The sequence below is a fragment of the Xenopus tropicalis genome, chromosome 2, assembly GCF_000004195.4.
Source record: "Xenopus tropicalis strain Nigerian chromosome 2, UCB_Xtro_10.0, whole genome shotgun sequence".
Taxonomy (NCBI): Eukaryota; Metazoa; Chordata; class Amphibia; order Anura; family Pipidae; genus Xenopus; species Xenopus tropicalis.
In genome coordinates, this window is record NC_030678.2 from 171,869,496 (window position 1) to 171,893,290 (window position 23,795).

Consider the following 23,795-nt stretch of genomic DNA (forward strand, 5'->3'; position numbering starts at 1 on the left):
TGAATACTCGCTTATTTATCAGCGACCTGAAAAATACGGCCTGACTTTGCCCAAACTCCCATTGGCTTCTATAGAAACCCCCAAGCCCAATTTTGGGTTTTTTTGTACTTAATAAATACCAGATATTCGAGTTTAAATTCAAAATTGTTTCAGTTTTAGTGCTAAAAAAGTCTAATGGTGAAAAAAACTTGAGAGTTGATAAATCTCCCCCTTATATTCTGTATATACGGTATATTGTGCGTGCAGGTAGGTGCCCTGGAATGAGCAGAAGATGGGGGCGCAGATGTTTCCGGCTACAGAGCTGCGGTTGCCTCGGAATATTTCCCCGGGGGGGGGGGGTATCTGCAGCCTGGTTTGATCTCTTATCAGCCCCCCCTTGTCCATTTTTGCAAGTGGGGGGGGGTGGATCCTATGCAGATACCTAGACTAGAATAGTACCCCCTATGGATCAGACAGGGGTAAGTGCCCCACATGGGGGTACATGGGAGGGGCCATTAGTATTTGTTTACTGAGCGTTTCTGCTGTATATACTGTATGTGCCGGCTCATTGGGGGGGGGGGCATTCCTTCTACAAGTGTATAAACAGGGGAGCCATGTTCCTTATGGGCAAAGCTTAATGTATAGCAGGGGTGGGCAAACTACGGCCCGCGGGCCACATCCGGCCCCTTGGCCTTTTTAATCCGGCCCGCCGACGACGCCAAGTCTCATCACGTGAGACTTGGTGTCATTGGTGGGCCGGAATTAAAGAGACGAAGGGGCGTAATGCTGGCCTGGCCCTGCCCGCCCTGGCCCGGTCCGGCCCGGGGGTAAGTAAATGTGGCCCGTGAGCCAAAAAGTTTGCCCACCCCTGGTGTTTAGGAACTTACTGTGCTGGATATTCACCAGGTACGTTCAGCACAATCATCTTGAACTGGATGTTTTTGAAAAATGTGTTATGAACTTTTCAGGATCCTGGGCAAACACTTTAGTTTGCTAAGGATGCTGGGAGTTGTAGTACCATAATGGATGGGCGGCTGTTGGTTGTACCTCATTGTTTTTAAGGTGCTTCTCATGCCAAAACCCAATGCTCCTGTACTAAGCACAATTCAGCAGGAACAGCCCCCTAAGTTTGCTCATAGCCTGTACAGAGAGATACCATAAAACTATGGCACATAGGGATTCCCCTGTACTAAGCACAATTCAGCAGGAACAGCCCCCTAAGTTTGCTCATAGCCTGTACAGAGAGATACCATAAAACTATGGCACATAGGGATTCCTCTGTACTAAGCACAATTCAGCAGGAACAGCCGCCTAAGTTTGCTCATAGCCTGTACAGAGAGATACCATAAAACTATGGCACATAGGGATTCCCCTGTACTAAGCACAATTCAGCAGGAACAGCCCCCTAAGTTTGCCCATAGCCTGTACAGAGAGATACCATAAAACTATGGCACATAGGGATTCCCCTGTACTAAGCACAATTCAGCAGGAACAGCCCCCTAAGTTTGCTCATAGCCTGTACAGAGAGATACCATAAAACTATGGCACATAGGGATTCCCCTGTACTAAGCACAATTCAGCAGGAACAGCCCCCTAAGTTTGCTCATAGCCTGTACAGAGAGATACCATAAAACTATGGCACATAGGGATTCCCCTGTACTAAGCACAATTCAGCAGGAACAGCCCCCTAAGTTTGCTCATAGCCTGTACAGAGAGATACCATAAAACTATGGCACATAGGGATTCCCCTGTACTAAGCACAATTCAGCAGGAACAGCCCCCTAAGTTTGCTCATAGCCTGTACAGAGAGATACCAGCACAATTTAAAGGGGGTAGTTTGCCTTCAAATTAACTTTTAGCACGATGTAGACTTTGATATTCTAAGACAATTTGCAATTGGTCTTCATTTTTATGGTTTTCCAGTTATTTAGAATGTTCTTCAGCTCTCCAGTTTGGTATATTAGCAGCTATCTAGTTGCAATTTACCCTAGCAACCAGGCAGTTAATGGAAATATGAATGGAGGAGGAGCCTAAATATGGGAATAAAAAGTAACAATAATAATAAAACTGGAGCCTCACAAATTGTGTTTGGTTGTCGGGGTCAGTGACCCCCATTTAAATGCTGGAGTCAGAAGAGGAAGGCAAATAATTCAAAAACTATAAAAAATAAACAATGAAGACCAAATGCAAAGTTGCTAGGAATTGGCCATTCTATAACGTACTAAAAGTTTACTTAAAGGTGAACCGCCCCTTTAACAGGAAAATGTGTCGCTCCCCATTGAATTGTGAGTTGGTTTTACTGTATATTAATCATTTTCCAGATTATGTGGGTTTTTTCTGCAGAATGGCTCCTGTTCATCATTATGTTTATTATTTCAGTGTATTATATTGTAAATCTTTATTGGACTGGGTTTTGATACAGTTTTAGCTCCCTGTAAATAAAGACCTGCTACAATATAATTTATTAAAAGGAGGCAATAAATGATGTGTCGCCCTTATTGTTTCCCTTTGAGATAAGTTAAGAGATACAATTTGCAATTAGTCTTCATTTTTTATTATTTGTGTTTTTTTTTTAGTTCACTTTTTGTTCAGCAGCTCTTCAGTTAGGCGTTGCTAGGGTCCAAATTACCTTAGCAACCAGGGAGTGGTTTGAACGAGAGACTGGAATATGAATGGGAGAGGGGCCGAATAGAGAAACAAGGAATAAAATAATAAAACTGGAGCCTCACAGAGCAATAGTTTTTGGCTGCCGGGGTCAGTGACCCCCATTTGAAAGCTGGAAAATGTCAGTAGAGGAAAATATTCAAAAACGATATGAAATAATGATTCAGAAGCTGCTAGCAATAGGCCATTCTATGTCTATGTTCATATTTGATGTTTAGGGGCTTTAACACATGGTGGGAAAGTTCTCCTTGCTGCTCATGGTGTCCGTGCCTTGGGTTCCACATCAGGCCTAGAGCACCAGCTCCTTAAGGTGCCCATACACGGGCCGATTGTAGCTGCCGATATGGGTCCCTTAGACAGATTCGACAGCTAATTCGGCCCGTGTAGGGGCACTAACAATGGGCCTGCCTGACCGACAACTGGCCTGAAATCGGGCAGATATCAATCGGGCAGGTTAAAAAATTTAACTCTTGCTCGTTGATGCGGTCCCCGAACCGACTGCACCCCAGGACCAAACTACCGAATTAGCCTAAATTCTCCCGATATCGCCCAATATCTTTTTTACTTGACCTGGAACAGCCCACAAACATCAGAAGCCAATGGTAGGCCCCAGTGCAGACTCCTGTCTGTAGGTAGAACTGGGGCAGGTATGAAACTATAAATTTTAGCGCTTACAGCCTCCTCGCCCAAAAGAACCAGACACAATGGAAAAATGAGATTTCAGTATTTCCAAACATTTTTTTTCAAATCCAGAATTTCAGAACAAATTGGTATATTAAGTTAAATAAATAAAATGCAGCGTAATCAAATGTACTCTTAAATACTCTGAATTCTACAGTATACGACTCTTCAGTTTGTAATATATTAAAATCTGTCCTCTCTCCCGTGATGATTCTCACAGTCACGTGGGCCCCTGTGCCTGGCGTTGGACTGTGGGTTTCCATAACTCTGGTCTTCTCTTCTGGCCCTGAAGACCCCCTACTGCTAAATATGTCAATGTATCAAAGAAACCATACTTTCCATTGGTCCAGAGTGCAGGTATAAGGCCTTTTCCTTTCAAAGACAACCAAGAAAGCCTCAAGATGGCTCTCTCGATGGTTTCTCCTAGGCAAGCGTTCCTGGCCCAAGGCTACCACTTGAGAAGGTCCCACCATAGAGACACCGGTCACAGATAGTCATCCTCGCTGGACGGTGGGCTTGACTCCTCAGTATCCGAATCAGAAGAAACTCTGGATTCAGACTCGCTCATGTTCCAGACCTGTGGAGAGAAGGTCGTTCCCCAACTACAGGGATACCCCACGCGCTTCATAGAGCGAATAAAGTCTATGGCCAATTGCCAGTACTTCACATCAGTTCACTTGCTCCCTTTAGTGCCCTTCTGCTTGTTCATTGATGTCAGCATCTGGCTGATATATGACGTCAGAAGGTCGTCCATCTTGTAACCCTGGTAAAAAGAAGGACAACTGGATTTTAATGAACAGTATATTTATAAAAGTTTGGACCAATTATCCAAAATAGCACAATTGACAAGTTGGATTGTATGAAAATGTTGTTGTCATACAAAGAAGACTGTGGAATACTTGGGTTGGTTTCATGAAAAGTAGTTCTTGAGGTTTATTACACAATTTATACCATACAGGGGCCATACTTAATCTGATTGGTCCATGGTCTGAGTGGACTGATACCGTATGAATGGCAGTACACATGTACAAGGTATGGAAACACACAACAACCCTTACCAAGGAGGTCTCACACAGCAGTTTGCTCCCTCTCACTAGATTCCCGATGGTGATGTGGAAATAAGTGTTCCCGCTGCTCCAGTTGGAGATCTTCGTGAAGGGATGAGTCGCCAGAATGTCCTGCGTCGGGCAAGGAAGATGGAGAGGGGTAAGCTGAAGCTACAAAACAACCATTCTCTCTGGGGAAGCTTTGAGCTCACACTGTATTGGTCAAGCAGTCCCCACCTTTGGCCTGAAGGGGATAAGTCAGATATATTGGCCCGTGTATGGCCGGCTTTACACCTACAGAGAAGAAATGACTTCTGCTACATTATCTAAAGAGTTTTGGCTAGAGATGCGCTAACTGTGCAGCACAAAGATCTAGTTAGCACCTAACTAGTTCCTCTAGGATGGTGGTTCCCAAAATGTGGGGTTTGACTACCCTGGGGGGACTCAGACTGAGGGTCAGTGAGAACTGAAGAGAACAGACTTCTGCTACATTATTTGAAGAGTTTTGGCTAGAGATGCCCTAAGTGTGCAGCACAAAGATCTAGTTAGCACCTTAAAATATCTAATGTGCCAAAAATTAGGTTTTGGGGCCAAATGCTTGCCTTAGTTGACAGTTCCCCACCCACATACAGGAAGATTCCATTTCTATGTGTGATCATTAGCATGGGTGCCACTCACCCAAATCTGGGGGAAGCTGATAGGTGGCATTTTGGGTTTTAGATTACTGACCATAAGCAGGTACTTACCTTTGTCTTTGGGTCTATTAGGCTGACTCCATGCTTGTTGATTGCTATAAGAAGAATCTCCGGGAAATGGGGCTCAGTTGTTTGCTATAAAAAGGAAAGGGAATGCACTGATGTACAATGTGCTGCCATTATAATATACTGTAAGAGGGGCAATGTCCTCCTAGGTCTGATAATCCCCATCAATCAATCAATGGTCTGTCTGGAATATCTGAAATTAATTCAATTAAACCCCCATACAAAAAGATAGGGAGGTTTTAGATAACAAGGGAAATGCCTTTACCTTCACTTCGAAGAAAGCGGAACCAAACGTCGGCCATTTGTAGATCAGCTTCAGAAAGGCAACTTTGGATTCTTCTCGGGTTTTCCCAGCATGCTTATTGAAATAGGCAATAATGGACTGCAAGCAAAGGGGAACAGTTTAGACAAGAATAAATATAAGTTATACAATGATTAGTGATGAGCAAATGTTTTCACCAGGCATGGATTCACAGCGAATTTCCGCATTTCGCCATTGGCGAATTGTTTCATGAAACGTCAGTGGAAATATGCTGTGGAAAAATTTGTCGTGGTGCGGTGGCGTCAAAAAGGTGGCGTCAAATCGGGCATGGTTGCGACAAAAAAGGGCGTGGTCGCATCAAAAAGCGCGGGCGACAAAAAAATATTTTTTTGTTGTGCATCAAATTGGGAGCGGTCGCGTAAAATCGGGCATGGTCGCACCAAAAAAAGGCCCGGGCGACAAAAAAAAATATATGCGGGCGACAAAAAATAGACGCAGCTGACAAAAAAAACCCCTCGACAAATGCGTTATGGACAGATTCGCTCATCACTATCGATGATACCAGCCACACTGGCTAGAATCGTAGATATATTTGAATTCAGGACTTCCAATAATGTGGGGCTGGTTCCTCTAGGGTGGTTCCCAAAATGTGGGGGTTTGACTACCCTGGGGGGACTTGGTGCAGTGGCAGAGGGACTCAGACTGAGGGCCAATGAGAATTGAAGAAACATTCGCTCCCCTAGGTACCACTGAAGCCCATTTGGAGGCCAACTTTTCGGTCTATGACAAAATGATTGACACCAATATTTTCTTACGTCTGTACTATTTGGTGAGCCCTAAGGTTAAAGGTTGGGCCTTCAAGAGGGGCTTGAAATGAAAACGTTTGCCCTTGGGAGACCAGAGCTTTCACTAGGGGACACCCAGACCAAAAGCCATTAGGGCAGAATGGCCACTTGTATCCTTAGATACTCAGATTTGGGAGTGAACGTGTATATGCTGTTATAGATATTCATGGAACTAGCAGAATGGTCAGTACGATGATGGGTGCAAAGTTGTCTCAAAGGAGGGAGTAACCCAAGAAACTAGCACTCGTTAATGGCTGCAGGCTAGTGAATGGCTAAAGGTCCCCGATTCTAGCTGCCGATATGGGTCCCTTAGACTGATTCGGCAGCTAATCGGCCCGTGTATGGGCACTACCGACGGGCCTGCCCGACCCATATCTGGCCAGAAATCAGCCAGATCTCGATCGGGTAGGTTAGAAAATCTAGTCGGATCGGGGACCACATCGGCTCGTTGATGCGGTCCCCAGACCGACTTTTCCTATACCCGTCGTTATAATTCGATTGTTTGGCCCCAGGCCCAAATTATCGTGGATTCTCCCGATATCGCCCACCCGTAGGTGGGGGATATCGGGAGAAGATCTGCTCGCTTGGCAACATCACACGGATCTGCCCGTGTATGGGGACTTTAAGGGTGGTGGGAGTTGTAGGCTAGAAGCAACCGAACCAGTTAGAAGTAGAGAAATATCGGGCACTTACCCGCTTCCACTCATCTGGATTGAGCTGTCGGATTAGATCTTGCGGTACCAGCTCCTTCAGCATCTTGGGGATGTTGGGGAAATAAGACTTGTCATCTTCAAACTTGACCCTGTAGATCAGAGCCGCCAACTGTAGCACATCTTCCCTGGTGCACTTGTGGTACCCGCGTAAGTACTTGGGTAATTCCTGTAACAGATGCCAGTGAGACATGAATGGGCCGATCCCTAGGGCCAAACTGATACTGCAAGCGCTAAGGGAAGAGACAGTGATTATAGATCTGCTGCATCTGTAACTAAGCATAAAGTATGGGTCACCACTTGCTTCCCTTGTAAGCCTGTAAGGTCAAATACATCTATAATGACATTTTTATTCTTCCTGTGGTACAAATGACAAGAAGGAGGAAAGGAGGTTTCACCATGAGCATAGGAAGCGGTGCTTTACTGTAAGGGCAGTAAGGTTATGGGATTGGCCTAACAAGATGAGGCATTACTGGATGGATTCAAAATGCGGCATTAAGAGTTAGGATTAGAAAATCTGTATACAGGTATGGGACCCCTTATCCGGAAACCCGTTATCCAGAAAGTTCCGAATTATGGAAAGGCCATCTCCCATAGATTCCATTATAAGCAAATAATTCTAATTTTTAAAAATTATTTTCTTTTTCTCTGTAATAATAAAACAGTACCTGTACTTGATCCCAACTAAGATATAATTACCCCTTATTGGGGGCAGAACAGCCCTATTGGGTTTATTTAATGGTTAAATGATTCCCTTTTCTCTGTAATAATAAAACAGTATCTGTACTTGATCCCAACTAAGATATAATTACCCCTTATTGGGGCAGAACAGCCCTATTGGGTTTATTTAATGGTTAAATGATTCCCTTTTCTCTGTAATAATAAAACAGTACCTGTACTTGATCCCAACTAAGATATAATTACCCCTTATTGGGGCAGAACAGCCCTATTGGGTTTATTTCATGGTTAAATGATTCCCTTTTCTCTGTAATAATAAAACAGTACCTGTACTTGATCCCAACTAAGATATAATTACCCCTTATTGGGGCAGAACAGCCCTATTGGGTTTATTTAATGGTTAAATGATTCCCTTTTCTCTGTAATAATAAAACAGTACCTGTACTTGATCCCAACTAAGATATAATTACCCCTTATTGGGGCAGAACAGCCCTATTGGGTTTATTTAATGGTTAAATGATTCCCTTTTCTCTGTAATAATAAAACAGTACCTGTACTTGATCCCAACTAAGATATAATTACCCCTTATTGGGGCAGAACAGCCCTAGTTCAGTTAGAACTTATTTTAGGCTTCACTTATTGTACTATTATGGACACTGAGCATTCCAGCTGATGAGAAACATTAAAGGACAAGCATACCCTAATCATTGGTGGATGTGAAAAATGCATGCCTTTAATGCACCGGCCTGGGGTACTTGGCAGGGGAGGGCACTGCCGCCATCTTTTTTATCCCAGAGATAGTTCTTGCATGGGCTTGCAGCACACTAGTACTGGGCATACTCTAACCCCAGCCAAAACACAGGCCTACCTAAAGAAAAAAGATGGCTGGGGCAAGATCCCTAGTTACTCCAGTCTGGGGCTAAACTTGTCAATGGTCACTATAATCCTATGTTACCACTACTTTTTGGCGTTACTAGGCACTTATGGTAAGCAGTGCAGAAATAGCCCTATAAAGGCAATAATTACATGGGGGTTACCTGATAGTAGTGGAAAATGGAATCAGCCATGGAGTCCTTCCCAGGTACTGTGGTGGTCCATAATTTTTTCATGAAGAACACTTGGTAAGTGAGAGAAGGCACGATACCTGCATAGCAAATGGGAGGAAAGAATGTCAATAGATAATATATTTGACATATTAAATGTATACAGGATCACACCATATGTTTATGATACTAACAGCGCCCTCTGCTGTCCTGTTAAACATTCAGTGAACAACTGCTAGTATCATGAAAACTGAAAAAGAAACCCTGGAGATGGTCAAGGCAGCCAATCCGGGGGGGGGGTGGGGGGTATAATTTTTTTACCATCCTTTGAAGGCCTGGCTTTCTTTATCCAGTCGGTGAGGTGTCTCACAAAATCAAAGAAGAAATCTCCCTCCGGAACACTGATCACCTATAAAAAGAAGGAGACTTGCTATCTGCTGCTCTCCAGATGTTGCTGCACTACAAATCCCAGCACCAATGGCTGCCGGGGAATGCTGGGAGTGATAGTTCAGTTACATTTAGAGACCTAAAGGTTGGATATCCTATAAAAACCCATCTCTTAGTAAAGTATATTATTATTGTGGGGATTGGGCCCCATATTCTCCTTACCTTATCAGAAATCTTTACAAACAAACTGAAGCCTTCGGCGGACTTTAATAGCAAGCGGTTAGCAATATCTTGGCAGAAATCCTTGGCTTTGGTACTGGACTCCACCTCAAAGGCCTGTGATATAAAGGAAGAGGCCACTGGGGGCATCAGTCAAAAATGAAAGAAATTGGGGGTAAATTGATTTCCCTTTTGCTTTGCTGCCCCGTAGCTTTTATATAGATGCAGTTTCAGACTTGCCTGAGCTGCCATTGTCTGAGGCCCCTATGAACCTCCCCAAAGACACCAGCTAGTACACATGACAGGCAGGGATACCACAAGAGCTGGCACTCTCACTGCATTCTATAGCAAGGGGCTATTAAAGAGGGATTGGGGTCCCTGTGATCCTGGTGTAAAATGGGCAATGAGGAGAAAATAGCTTATTAGGGGGAATAGAACATCCCCTTATTTTCCGCAACTGAGTTGGAGCTGCCATATTGCTTCTCTTACCTCATCCGTATCATCAGGAAAATAAACTTTGTGGAAGATTTGGGTCGTTTTGTGCTGAATCGCCTCCACTTCGACTAAATGCGGCGGGTATTTCCTAGAGCCATTCCTGCGCAGGGAGGAGAAGAGAGACTTGGATTAACCTCGTAGGACACTGACTATATCTGGCTAAATCGATCTTTTGGACTTAGGGCCAAACGATTGAATTAAAATGACGTGCATAGGTGCTGCCTGTTTGGGGACTGTATCAATAAGCCAATGTGGTCCCTGATCCAATGGAAAAATCAAGCCGGCCCGATCGAGATCTGCCCAATGTCGGTCGGGGAGGCCTATTGGTGGTGCCCATACACGGCCAAATAAGCTGCCGAATTGGTCTAAAGGACCTATATTCAAAGCTGATATCAGCCTCCTTAAGTTTGCATCTACAGTCTGGCATTTAAACATTGTCCTTGCTTGCTTGTGTCACTGACGATAGCAACTGATGTTCAAAAGCTAAAAAGAATAAGGAAAAAAGGAGCTTGAAGTCACAAAGTCTGGAGGGCCTTACCTGAGAGCTCTCTGCAGCCGGTGCATACAGTCTGTGGCCAGCGCGTGCTGCTTGCGGGACTGGATAAAGCGCTGTATGTGGGGCAGTAACACGTTGCTAGGTGGGAAGAGCCCGGTGATCAACCAAAGCAGCTCCCAGCCTTTCTCCTCACTGTACCTGCAGGTTAAAGCAGTAGGACTTGTAACTCTCCTGCTGTATCCATGGGGCTGCCAACTACAGTACCCAGCATGCTCAGCCAGGCAGCCTAGACTGATGGGAATGGGGACACTTACTTGATGTGGTTGTCGGTGAGCTGTTTGAGGACCTGGCAGTAGATCTCATCCTTTAGGGGTTCTCCTTTCAAGGCACCTTCAAAGATTTGGTCGGTCAGCTCATTAACGGAGCGCATGCGTTTGGACGGGTAATCGCCCATGTACTTCAATATGGGTGCAGAGCGTTAAGGAAACTTATTATGGTTCATAGACTGCAGCAACAACAATGTAACGTAGGGAATACTGTATTGTATATTAGATTTATATAATACTCAAGTCATGTGACTCTGAGCACTGGTTATAACCCATTAGCACCATTTATAAGTATATAATATACAGTTCCCTAGGGGATCCATCTGCAAATTATGTCCTAAACGGTGCTTAGTGATGTCATCAGTTATAATTAGAGTCACATGACTCACTGATACTTGTATATTATAATAAATAAAGAACCCCCTGTTGCAAACATCTGATTGGTTGCTATGGGCAACAACACCAGTAATGTTGGTTTACACACTATAAATAAATATGCCATGCACCATTGCTCTGTTCCTTGCCGTACTGCAGGCACTCTGGGAAAGGATATCTATAAAGGCCATACAGGCCTCCTGTGACATCTCGTCACTCATTAGCACCTTCTTGAGTAAGGCCTGTTTAATTGGCTCCCGCGTGTAACTCCAGAGCTTGTCCTTCCCACGGTTCTTAGTGATCATGACTCGGCTCAGGGTGTGCTTTGGAGGAGGCCTACCAGACGGAATAAAAAAATCACTTAAATATTCTCATTTAGTTTTTTAATATCCTTATAGGGACTATTCAACTTTTACTATGATGTAGAGAGTAATATTCTAAGACAATTTGCAATTGGTCTTCCTTTTTAATTATTGGTAGTGTTTTCATTGTTTTACTTTTTGCTCCGCAGCTCTCCAGTTTGGAATTTCATCAGTTATATGGTTGCTAGGGTCCAATTTACCTTAGTAACCAGGGAGTGGTTTGAAAGAGTGGCTGATATATGAAGAGTAGAGGGGCTAAATAGTAAGATAAGGAATAAAAAGTAACAATAACAATAAAACTGGAGCCTCACAGAGCAATAGTTTTTGGCTGCCGGGGTCAGTGACCCCCATTTGCTCTTCTGACTCCTTCCAGCTTTTAAATGGGGGTCACTGACCCCAGCAGCCAAAAAACTATTGCTCTATGCGGCTACAATTTTAATGTTGCTTTCTATTACTTAACTTTCTATTAAGGCCCTCCTTTACTCATATACCTGCCTGGTTGCTAGGTTAAATAGGGTCATAGCAACCAGACAGCTCCTGACATTCAAACCAGGAGAGCTGCTAAACACAAAGCTAAATAATTAAAAACCACAAAGAAGAAGAAATGCTGACCAACTGCAAGTTGTCAGGATAACACTATCTCCATCATATTAAAAGTTCATGTAAAGGCAAGCAACCCCTTTAAAGATAGGATACCATCCCAACCAACCAAGTGCCAGGCTTAGTGATTGCCTGTGGGGCAGATCCATTACAGGGGGGGGCACAGTCACCTGAAATAGTCATAGGAGAATTCCTCCAGCGTGTAGGGCTTCATCTTCTCTTCCTGCTCCGAGGGGTTCAGTTGGACTGCCCTTACCACGTCTTGTTTCTGGTCCGGAGTCATTGTAACCAGGGCCTGGAACGCAAAACAGCAAATCAAGGACGGCCAGTTTTTAGTATGTTATAGAATGGCCTATTCTAAGCAACTTTTCAATTGGTCCTTATTGTTTATTTCCTATAGTTTTTTTATTATTTGCCTTCTTCTTCTAACTCTTCTTTAGCGCTGAAATGGGGGTCACTGACCCCGGCAGCCAAAGACTATTGCTCCGTGAGGCTCCAGTTTTATTGTTATTGTTACTTTTTATTACTTATTTTTTTATTCAGGCCTCTCCTATTCATATACCAGTGGAAGAGGTGGGGCGGTCATATCACAGGGGTGGGTCTCAATCTCAGTGAGTCCTGCCCTGTTTTACTAATTTGGAAAACCTGGGCAGGAGATTTTAGACCCAGACAACCCTTCCAAAAACTGTGCCAACCGGGTCAAAACAGGACAGGTGGCAACCCTAGCTCCTTTACACAGGGTCAGATTGGGGGGTGCAGGGCCCATCAGGGCTGTCGCCCCAGGGGCCCTGCAGGTACCACCACGTGGCCACGTGCCCCGCACCCCTTAACCCCCGGCTGAGCTTCCCTAACCTCTGCCGCAGGGGCCCCCACTGAGCCCCCCTAACCCCCCGCAGGGTCCCCCACCCCATGTCCTCCACAATACATCAGGGGAGGAAGGGTTGGCCAGGGGAGTGCCAGCAAGGGTGGGGTCTGTGCTGCCGGGGCCCAGTCCGACCCTGCCTTTACATCCCTTTACACAGTGCACCTCTTCCCCTAAATACAAATCAAACACCATAAAACAGAATGCACCTCTATCTATCCACACAAACAAGATGGCCAAAGAAGCAGGAGAACCAGAGAAGGTTGATAGTAATAGGAAAATGGACAACAGCAAATGCATATTAGATCAGGACAGACAATAGTGCAAAGAAGATAAAAATGGCTGATAGGTGGGAAGAAAATGTCAAATTAAATAGGGGTTGTGGAAACCAGGAGACAAGGTATGGGCAAGGAATAAGGTATGGGTATGGGCAAATGGAATAAGGTATGGGTATGGGCAAATGGAATCAGTAGAAAATCAAAGTACAGAACAGAAAATGGGCAACAAACAAGAATAGTGAGAAGAGAAATGTATAAAAGCCATATTGGGAAGGCCAAAGGCTGCGGCCCAGGTTGGACACTGCATTAGAGAAAACGTTATCATAAAACCTATGACCTACCACAACTTCTCCAGACGGCTTGGTGACGGTCGGCATGACATACACAATCTCCGTAGGGAAATCTCCTTTGTGTTTGGTCCTTTCATTATAACCGTGAGCCCAGCCGGAGTTCATAATGGTTTCCCCAGTGTCATGGTCCAAAAGGATCAAGTCTCCCTTCTGAAAGCTCAGAAATCCTGAATCTTCTCCCACTATTTGACCCCCCACCAAAAAAAAATAAAATTGTTGCTAAGGTCGAGGCAATGTCAAAATGAAGCACGTATGGCTGCTCCTTAATGGGGCCACAATAACGCAATGAACTGTCTTACCAGGATTTGGATTGTCCTGCAGGGCCACCACGTACTTGGACCTTTTCCGAAGTCCTTCCAAGAAAGTCACCACCAGGTCCCGAATGTCTTCTGCGTTGTTGGACGTAAAGGTGTACTCGTCCCCTTTGATGGTAGCCATAGTGAAGCTTTGTCCTTGCATTTTACCTCCTCTTTTGTCCCATGAAAGAAGAAAAAATATATATATATATATATATGAGTGTGTGCCCTTTAGTCATTACCTGGGGGTAACTGTGGGGGGGGTCACAACTACCAGACATTGGGACGGCCTTACAGACACACAAAAATAAAACTGCAGATTGATTCAACCAATGAAGACATTTTCTGGATTTTAGGTAGCTTGTTGCCAATAGCAACCTATAAGAAACCAGTTTTGAATGGTCCACTACAAGTTTAAAAACTAAAGCATAGACCTGATTGGTTGTTGCTGGTTAACGGCACTGCTATTTGGTCTGCTTCTAGGGCGATAGGTTACCTGCTGCTGGACACCGCGGTGATCTCCGGGAAGGAAAGTTCTAGAAGCACTTGCTCCTGCTCGTCTACAAAGTAAACTCCGGTCCAGTTGACAGCGACTATAACGTCGTTCTTGGGCAGGCTGGGTCCTGAAGCAAAGAAGAAAGGATAAAGGAGGAGGGTCTAAAAATCACTGCAAAGATGATGCTGAAACATCTGTATACGGGTGGCACTAAGAATAGGGGGGCAACACAGTGGAAAGGGGGCAAATAGGCACCAAATAGGCCCATAGGCTGTTACTGAAGTACATTGAGAGTCAAAGGCCATAAGGACGTGGTGCTTGGAGTTGTTGAAGGTCTGTAGGTCAGAAGCCGACTTGCCCTGCGCCCGGCTAGCACCAAAGATGGCCCTGACAGTAGCAAACATGAAAGATAAATATTCTTAGGAAACTTGAGGGTCATTTATCTACTTTGTACCAACATTACCTGAAAATTTAAAAGCCTCATAAAATCTGGAAAATAACAAAGGCCACTTAAACCGGGCAAAATCCACCACATTCTCTTTTACTTTTTGGGAGTCCGATCTTTTTTGGGCATATATTCCCTACAGGAAAGAGAAAACAATAAAGGTATTAGCAAGCATATTATTGTCTTAAACATATAGCTCAGTCTTAAATATCCTGGGAAATACATATGGCAGCATCATTTTCAGATATCAGACCATGAGAGAACCCAGGCAGATATCAATGCTATGGTCAATGCACTTCATAGAAAGAAAGGAAAGTAGAAACAATGGATGGCACTGCCTCCCAGCACAGGTGGTATAGGTTATTACTATATGAGAAGGTTAAGACATTTAAGGTAGGTGTTGGGAAGTGGTGCCCAATGTACAGTAACTTACCTTTTTATGAGCTGCGATTATAAACTGAGCCCATTTCTCCACATTTTTGGATGGGGTGATCTCTCGGTCAGGGATATAGGAAGGAATAAGGTTCAGCAATCTTTCCATGATCAGCTCAGAGCCATAATCAACATAGTATTGCTGGGAAGCCAACTCTGCCAGGTCTTCTTCCTGCAAGGAATACAAGAGTGTGCAGAGTACTGGCACCGGGCCCGGTGGGTTGGGGTAAGAGCGGCACTAAGCATTACCTTGTCACACCGGTACTCTCCGAACTTCACCCCTCTCACAATCTGCTGGTATATGAGGTTGGTGGCGACATTGTCCTCTGTTGGGTCGTGCCAAGGAGTGAAGATTTCTTTCCTGAAGAAGAGTCTCCAAGGAGCATTTCTCTCCTGAGCGCCCTGTTCCTTGGCGTACTGCTCACACTGAGACACGGCGTCCATGACATGGTCAGACCCACTTCCCAGAGAGGACACCTGAGGTTAAAGAGAAACGTTACTTGTAACACAAACAGCCCTGGAAGAAGTACTTACCCAATCAAGTTCCTTCTAGAAACCAGGAACATGAACCTACCCAACTTCATCCCTCCAGATAGCCCAGCTCCCCTTTTACCTTATCAAACAGTGCTATATACAGGGAGAAGCCAAATCGATCCTTCAGGCTGATCTTGTCAGCCAATGAGTTGCACAGCTCTTTGGCGGTGGTGGCGGAGTCGGTTAACAGGGTTTTTGTTGTCCCATCCATGAAAGTAACGGGTAACATGATTGGCTTCTTGGATTTTGTTGCCTGGTGGAAACAAGGAATAATGAGTTGTTCCAACTTGCAGCGCAGCAGTAAAGTGTGACTGAGTCTGAGCTTTCAGAAGGAGCCAGCGCTACCCATTAGAACTGCTTTCAGCTAACCTATTGTTTCTCCTACTCCCATGTAACTGGAGGAGTCCCAAGCCGGACTTGGATTTCTTACTATTGAGTGCTATTCTGATACCTACTGGGAGCTGCTATCTTGCTCCCTTCCCATTGTTCTGCTGATCGGCTGCTGGGGGTGAGGGAGGGGGATATCACTCCAACTTGCAGCGCAGCAGTAAAGTGTGCCTGAGTCTGAGCTTTCAGAAGGAGCCAACGCTACACATTAGAACTGCTTTCAGCTAACCTATTGTTTCTCCTACTCCCATGTAACTGGGGGAGTCCCAAGCCGGACTTGGATTTCTTACTATTGAGTGCTATTCTGATACCTACTGGGAGCTGCTATCTTGCTCCCTTCCCATTGTTCTGCTGATCGGCTGCTGGGGGTGAGGGAGGGGGATATCACTCCAACTTGCACCGCAGCAGTAAAGTGTGCCTGAGTCTGAGCTTTCAGAAGGAGCCAACGCTACACATTAGAACTGCTTTCAGCTAACCTATTGTTTCTCCTACTCCCATGTAACTGGGGGAGTCCCAAGCCGGACTTGGATTTCTTACTATTGAGTGCTATTCTGATACCTACTGGGAGCTGCTATCTTGCTCCCTTCCCATTGTTCTGCTGATCGGCTGCTGGGGGTGAGGGGGGGGGGATATCACTCCAACTTGCAGTGCAGCAGTAAAGTGTGCCTGAGTCTGAGCTTTCAGAAGGAGCCAACGCTACACATTAGAACTGCTTTCAGCTAACCTATTGTTTCTCCTACTCCCATGTAACTGGGGGAGTCCCAAGCCGGACTTGGATTTCTTACTATTGAGTGCTATTCTGATACCTACTGGGAGCTGCTATCTTGCTCCCTTCCCATTGTTCTGCTGATCGGCTGCTGGGGGTGAGGGGGGGGGATATCACTCCAACTTGCAGTGCAGCAGTAAAGTGTGCCTGAGTCTGAGCTTTCAGCCAGCGCTACACATTAGAACTGCTTTCAGCTAACCTATTGTTTCTCCTACTCCCATGTAATTGGGGGAGTCCCAAGCCGGACTTGGATTTCTTACTATTGAGTGCTATTCTGATACCTACTGGGAGCTGCTATCTTGCTCCCTTCCCATTGTTCTGCTGATCGGCTGGGGGGGAGGGGGGGATATCACTCCAACTTGCAGCGCAGCAGTAAAGTGTGCCTGAGTCTGAGCTTTCAGAAGGAGCCAACGCTACACATTAGAACTGCTTTCAGCTAACCTATTGTTTCTCCTACTCCCATGTAATTGGGGGAGTCCCAAGCCGGACTTGGATTTCTTACTATTGAGTGCTATTCTGATACCTACTGGGAGCTGCTATCTTGCTCCCTTCCCATTGTTCTGCTGATCGGCTGGGGGGGAGGGGGGGATATCACTCCAACTTGCAGCGCAGCAGTAAAGTGTGCCTGAGTCTGAGCTTTCAGCCAGCGCTACACATTAGAACTGCTTTCAGCTAACCTATTGTTTCTCCTACTCCCATGTAACTGGAGGAGTCCCTAGCTGGACTTGTAGAATACTTTACATGTAGAATATGCTTTCTATGAAGCAGAAAATTGGTTTGCACAGCAGCCATCTTTTACCTTCGTAGAGGCCACCAATAAGATGTCTCTTCTTTGTACTGAATGGCTCCTTACCTGCAGTTCCAGCCAGCTGGGGGGTTGGGTTCTGGTGCCATTAGCAAACGTTCTTCGGAGTCTCTCCTCACAATATGGCGCATACCCTGGAGGTCCCCCGCTGATAAAGTTTCTCAGGTACTGGAATTCAGAAAAAAAGGGGTTTCAGGGAGCAAAGCAAAAATGACAGTCTTTGTGGCGCTGGCAGTGAGGGGAGTTGAATGGATAATCATAGAAAGTTCTCAGAAATGGAGTCAATGACTGTCTGCATCTCTTTTCTATAAGAATCTTGGCAGCCATATTAGTATCTGGCATAACATTACACAGTAGAAATAGATATTATCTCTATGGATCAGCCCCAGTAGTTGTTCCATCCGGATTCACCTTAACAAACTTCTCAGAGGGGGCAAAGCATCCCACGCAGAGAGACATAAGGATCCAACCCCTGGCATGGCTGCTCTTTGAGGGATTCTGGGTAAGCTGCTTGGAGATTTGGCAGTAGATTTCATCCCTACAGAAAGAAGCATCAACAAAAGCAAATTCAGCAGGAAAAAATGTCATTGGCTTGTGTTGGATTTCATGGTGCCGAAGGCATCTAATTGTCCAAGGGAAAGTATTATTTACTTTATTTTAACCACCTTTTCCTCCTCCCACCCTGCAATCTGTGTTGTATTCATACAATGCATGGCCTATGCCCACATGGTTTCCTTATGTTTGCCTTGACGTATCACATGATCCTTCCCTGGATGAAGCTCTAACCTTAATGCAGGCCTCAGGATACCATTCCCAATGATAAAGTGGAGCTTCTCTAGATTGGAAGTAGGCCGGTCCTCCAGCATACTGTTACCCTGTAACGTGGACTCTCCGTCATGAAGCCTCTTGGTTACCTGCTCACAGAGAAGAGAAGGGTTAAGGTATTATAGCTGTTGATATCGGCCCCTTGGACTGATTCAGCAGCTTATCAGCCCATGTAGGGGCAGGAACGACGGCCATACTCGACCGATATCTGGCCTGAAATTGGCCAGATATCGATCGGGCAGGTTAAAAGATTCAGTCATATCGGGGACCGCATCAGCTCGTTGATGTGGTCCCCGAACCGCCTGCTCCATTGCCGCAATTATAATTTGATCGTTTGGCCCCGTAGGTGGGGATATGGGGTGAAGATCCAGCAAATCTTCATGTGTATGGGCACCTTTAGGGTGAAGACACACAGAGCTACTAGTAGCAGCTACTTGTCGTGGCTACAAAAACAGACAATGCTGATCATTTACTGATAATTGTCTCTACATGTGTTTTAGCAGAGGCAATTCTCAGTATTGTCTATGGCAATAGTATATCTGCCATTTAGTATCCATGACAAGAAGCTGCTACTAAGTGGCTCTGTCTGTCTTCACTCTTAAACATCTACCCAAGACTTTACTTCCCTTTGTCTCTGAATCAATAGTAATATGTCAGAATCTCTGAGGCTACTTATAATCATATATACTATAATGAGGTTGTGGGTTCTGTATCCCAGTAACATGGCTTAAGGAGGCCATACCCATTAAGAAATGCTCGTTTGACGAGGTTGCCAAATGAGCAGATCTTCTCCCGATATGCCCACCTAAGGTGGGCAATATCGGGCTAATTTGATCGTTTGGCCCATTGTGGGCATAGGCGCTATCGAACCAAGGACCATATCCAACAGAAAATCAAACCCTTCTGACTGAGATCAGGCCAGATGTCGGTCAAATAGGCCCATTGGGGGTGCCCATAGATGGACAGAAGCTGCCGAATCGACAGCTAAAATCTGCCTGTGTAAGGCTGCCTGTGAAATCTGCCTGTGTAAGGCTGGCTTTAGCTTATTTTTTAACCTCATTTCACCCCATTGTGAGAACCTATTCGTTTACATTAATAAATTTCCTTTTTCATTAAAACCCATTGGGGGCTTAGGCAACGGTCAACTTCCTCAAACACAGTGTCCAAAGCGGAGCTGCCATACCTCTTCCGTTATCTTGGATTTTTTCTTTAGCGTGAGTGAGACCAGCTTGTGCCGCACACTGTTCTTTTTATAGCCGTCGATCTGAGTGCTCTGGGAGGGAGAAAGGAAACGGCTGAGAATGGCAAACCTGAGCCTGGAACTTGGGTAACGTTTAATATAATTTTACAATTGATAGGTAGGTATAGATATACAGTATGACAAGTGTAGAAGACAATTCGTTTCAAAGGAAGCTGTTAGCTGTAGTTCAGCTAGAGAGGCAAGGCCTGGGGAGATAAACCTGGGGAATGCAGGAGTATGAGAAGCTAAGCCCAGTTTTGTTTATTGGATCACCTCCACCCTTTGTGCTTTGAACTTGCCCTTAAAAATCTCTCCTCTCCACAATACCAGCCCCAAGCAGATACTCAACAAGATTCCAACATGTCAGTCATCCCTGCTCTGTGAAACCGGTACATCACATAAACATTTCCTCTGGGCTTCCCTTACAAGCTATAAATAATGCAACACCAGTGCCAGGGACTCATTGCTGAAACAACCCTAACGAGCGTCACCGGAAAAATGTCACTCCGAGCAATATTTTCCTTGGAGAACACACGGAACTGCAGAACTTTCAGACTTTCCTGACTCTATAGACAATGGGTTTATATTGACTGGGTTAGATCATTTTGTCCATATTCTATATATTTTCTCTATTCACGTGAGTGGAAGCTGCCATAATGTTTTATATGAAGGTCCTTATTTACAGGGCACCTATGTGCCTCTCTTATGTTGTCCCTCATGAATACAGTGCTGCCACTTTGGACAGGATTGGACTAGCCCACAGGGGCACCAGGAGAAAACCCAGTGGGCCCCGGACCTGTTGGTTCCCACTGACCCTGTGGTGTTTTGCTGGTGCATAGGAGAGTGCTAGGGGGCCAGAATGCATGGACAATAATCTGCTGTTATTGGTAATCATTAGTGATAGGAGAAATGTTTCGCCAGGCATGGATTCACGGTGAATTTCTGCGTTTCTCCATTGGTGGATTGTTTCGCGAAACGGATGAAAAAATGCAAAATAAAGTCAAAATAAATAGTCGCAGGGCTGTCAAAAATAAATAGCCGCGGCATCAAAATAATTGTCGCGCGCCAAAAGAATAGTCGCAGGCAGCAAAAGAAATAGTTGCACACCAAATAAATAGTCGTGGCGTCAAAATAAATAGTCGCGTAGTCGCGGCGTCAAAATAAATAGTTGCATAGTCGTGGCGTCAAAATAAATAGTTGCGTAGTCGCGGGCATCAAAGAATAGTCGCGCACCAAATAAATAGTCGCAGCGTCAAAATAAGTAGCTGTGTAGTCGCGGCGTCAAAATAAATAGTTGCGTAGTCGCAGCGTCAAAATAAATAATCGAGGGCATCAAAGAGTAGTCGCGAGCCAAATAAATAGTCGCAGCGTCAAAATATGTAGCCGCATAGTTGCGGCGTCAAAATAAATAGCCGCGTAGTCGCGGGCGTCAAAGAATAGTCTCGGCGCCAAAATAAATAGTTGCGCGTCAAAAGAATAGTCGCGGCGTCAAAATAAATGTTTTTTACGTGCGCCTTTTTCGCCGATTCTCGAATTTTTCTCAGTTTCGGGACAGATTCGCTTATCACTAGTAATCATCTGCGCTGATAGTGGTAATCATGGGGGGGCAGGGGGAGGCTTGCAGGAGAGGTGGGCCCTTAGCTGGGGAGGGAAAGGTGCAACTGGAGTTGTGGGGCCCTTTGCTTGCATTTCAGGTGGCCCCCTGTCTTCCTCAGTCCAACACTGACTTTGGAGCACAAAGACCTGTCAGTGGTGCAAAGCTTGGGGAAGGGTGTATATGTGCAAAAAATCATGATGGTTTGCCTCCATATTTTGCCCAGTGCTTTGTAACGGAGGCCCAAGGCCACTGGTCATGAATGTAAAACACTTGCTTAGCTGAGCTGAGCAATACATTGTGCGGATCCAAAGGTTACCCCATGATCCATAGCATATATATTCCCTACCTCTCCTTCCCCTTGTAGGGCCTGCAGCTCTCGCTTGTACGTCTTCTTTCCCAGGGTCTCGTAGATTTTAGTCATTACCGGAATCTTCTCGCTGCCGTTGCTCATAGCTGTGTGGTACTTGGGCTCTGGCAAGTCTCCCATAAACCGGAGAATGGTGATCCAGACAGCCAAGGCAGCCTTCATGGAAATAGACAGAAACTTTTCAAAATGGGTCTCTATTATAACAACAAGGAGACAGTGCCCTAACCAAAGAGTCCTTAACCTATCATCTTAAATTTGTATATGAACTGTCTCCATACAGTCAAACTGATTGGATAAGCAGACTGATTGGCTGTGCATATGTGTCAATCTTTCAATGTCAGTGACTGACGGTTCTTTGTAGGGGTACATACAGTCTTTATAGGGGTACATACAGTCTTTATAGGGGTACATAGAGACAGGGCTACTAAGTAATTAGCCTAACATGGCGCACTGGGTAAAAGGCTTCATATTAGAATCATCATTACATGGAATAATAGAAAACAGAAATGTTTTGCCCCTATATTCTCCCTCACCAGCTGGTCCCCTTCATCTTCATGGTATAACAGAGGCTGCTTTAGGGGTCTTCTGATATAGGTGTTGGTTGTGGTTCCTTGGAAATAAGTGGCGGCAAACTTTGCAAATTTGTATTCCGAAAGGTCTTCCTCTTCCTCCTCCGGGAGGGGTAACGCCCCATCCAGATCTTCCTCCTCCATTTCTCCTTGAGGACGTTCCAGGTCCTGATTGACAGAACAGACGTAGTTATAAATGAAGAAAGTATTATAACAATTTGCACATTACCCATCACTAACCCTTGGTAATGGCTGAAAAGTAGGCAACTCTTACTGGCATAATAGATACAGTATGGTCTACTCAGATTGGGAGAAGGTCCAATTTAAATTCTCCAAGCCTAGCAGAAGCAGAAATTACCTCCTCCCACCCAATATTTGCTCATAGGCTGCAGAGACTAGGGGCCCTATAGGTGCCTCAGTACCTCAAATCCTGTTGGTGCCACCCACCCAATATTTACTCATAGGCTGCAGAGACTAGGGGCCCTATAGGTGCCTCAGTACCTCAAATCCTTTTGGTGCCACCCATCCAATATTTGCTCATAGGCTGCAGAGAGTAGGGGCCCTATAGGTGCCTCAGTACCTCAAATCCTTTTGGTGCCACCCATCCAATATTTGCTCATAGGCTGCAGAGAGTAGGGGCCCTATAGGTGCCTCAGTACCTCAAATCCTTTTGGTGCCACCCATCCAATATTTGCTCATAGGCTGCAGAGAGTAGGGGCCCTATAGGTGCCTCAGTACCTCAAATCCTGTTGGTGCCACCCACCCAATATTTACTCATAGGCTGCAGAGACTAGGGGCCCTATAGGTGCCTCAGTACCTCAAATCCTTTTGGTGCCACCCATCCAATATTTGCTCATAGGCTGCAGAGACTAGGGGCCCTATAGGTGCCTCAGTACCTCAAATCCTTTTGGTGCCACCCATCCAATATTTGCTCATAGGCTGCAGAGACTAGGGGCCCTATAGGTGCCTCAGTACCTCAAATCCTTTTGGTGCCACCCATCCAATATTTGCTCATAGGCTGCAGAGAGTAGGGGCCCTATAGGTGCCTCAGTACCTCAAATCCTGTTGGTGCCTGTCCTTCCTGACCAGGTAGAGATGATGTTGTCCCCAGAAAACCAAACATCTTATCCACCATGTCAGAGTCATTGACTGGTTCATTCCTGGCTTTCTCCATCTTTTCCAAGAGTTCCTTCTTGCGGCGAGCTTCTTCTTTCTCCCTGACTTCTCTCTCTGCATCTTCCCGGGCCAGTTGGGCCAAGCGCTCCTAGAGGCACAATTAAAACAAAGAGAAAAGACTGAGAAAACTTCTCCCCAGATATTGGTCTAATATTCCTACATGCCCTAGTCCTACCCCACATAAGTCCCTAAGACCCAAGGTAAGAGGTGGCTTACTTGGTGTTTCTTCTCTGCTTCCTGCTTGGCTTTCTTGGCACTCATCTCTTTCTTAAAACGTTCTTCTTCGGCAAGACGGAGCTTCTCAGCCTCGAGTCGCCGGTGGTACTGGCAAAGAAAAGATGTGATATTAGAAAAACTACGCCCAATGAAACTCCATGAACTTGTGGGGAGGCTGTTCTATGCCCCCGACTAAAGGTCCTGTAGCTCCTCGTTACCTTTTCT

General features: G+C 45.3%; 1 protein-coding gene across 3 annotated transcripts in view; it reads right to left on the reverse strand.

Moving 5' to 3' along the window:
* Positions 1-3,350: 3,350 nt before the first annotated feature.
* Positions 3,351-23,795, reverse strand: part of myo7a (myosin 7a) — an 86,046-nt gene continuing 65,601 nt past the window's right edge. For 2 of the 3 annotated variants that reach the window (XM_012958126.3, XM_002937249.5), the window contains 28 exons: positions 23,571-23,678; positions 23,233-23,442; positions 22,143-22,346; positions 21,589-21,765; positions 19,589-19,678; positions 18,367-18,494; positions 17,992-18,118; positions 17,629-17,748; positions 15,702-15,875; positions 15,338-15,565; positions 15,090-15,260; positions 14,675-14,792; positions 14,212-14,338; positions 13,719-13,888; positions 13,411-13,601; positions 12,100-12,224; positions 11,146-11,303; positions 10,581-10,734; positions 10,309-10,464; positions 9,765-9,870; positions 9,279-9,392; positions 8,991-9,078; positions 8,664-8,770; positions 6,932-7,117; positions 5,397-5,513; positions 5,117-5,200; positions 4,383-4,502; positions 3,998-4,087 (listed from right to left, as the gene is read on the reverse strand). In XM_012958126.3, the coding sequence (XP_012813580.1) occupies positions 3,998-4,087; positions 4,383-4,502; positions 5,117-5,200; positions 5,397-5,513; positions 6,932-7,117; positions 8,664-8,770; positions 8,991-9,078; positions 9,279-9,392; positions 9,765-9,870; positions 10,309-10,464; positions 10,581-10,734; positions 11,146-11,303; positions 12,100-12,224; positions 13,411-13,601; positions 13,719-13,888; positions 14,212-14,338; positions 14,675-14,792; positions 15,090-15,260; positions 15,338-15,565; positions 15,702-15,875; positions 17,629-17,748; positions 17,992-18,118; positions 18,367-18,494; positions 19,589-19,678; positions 21,589-21,765; positions 22,143-22,346; positions 23,233-23,442; positions 23,571-23,678 (3,948 nt within the window). Of the gene's footprint in view, positions 4,088-4,382; positions 4,503-5,116; positions 5,201-5,396; positions 5,514-6,931; positions 7,118-8,663; positions 8,771-8,990; positions 9,079-9,278; positions 9,393-9,764; positions 9,871-10,308; positions 10,465-10,580; positions 10,735-11,145; positions 11,304-12,099; positions 12,225-13,410; positions 13,602-13,718; positions 13,889-14,211; positions 14,339-14,674; positions 14,793-15,089; positions 15,261-15,337; positions 15,566-15,701; positions 15,876-17,628; positions 17,749-17,991; positions 18,119-18,366; positions 18,495-19,588; positions 19,679-21,588; positions 21,766-22,142; positions 22,347-23,232; positions 23,443-23,570; positions 23,679-23,795 lie in introns of all 3 variants that reach the window. The other variant, XM_004912262.4, reaches the window with a different exon arrangement.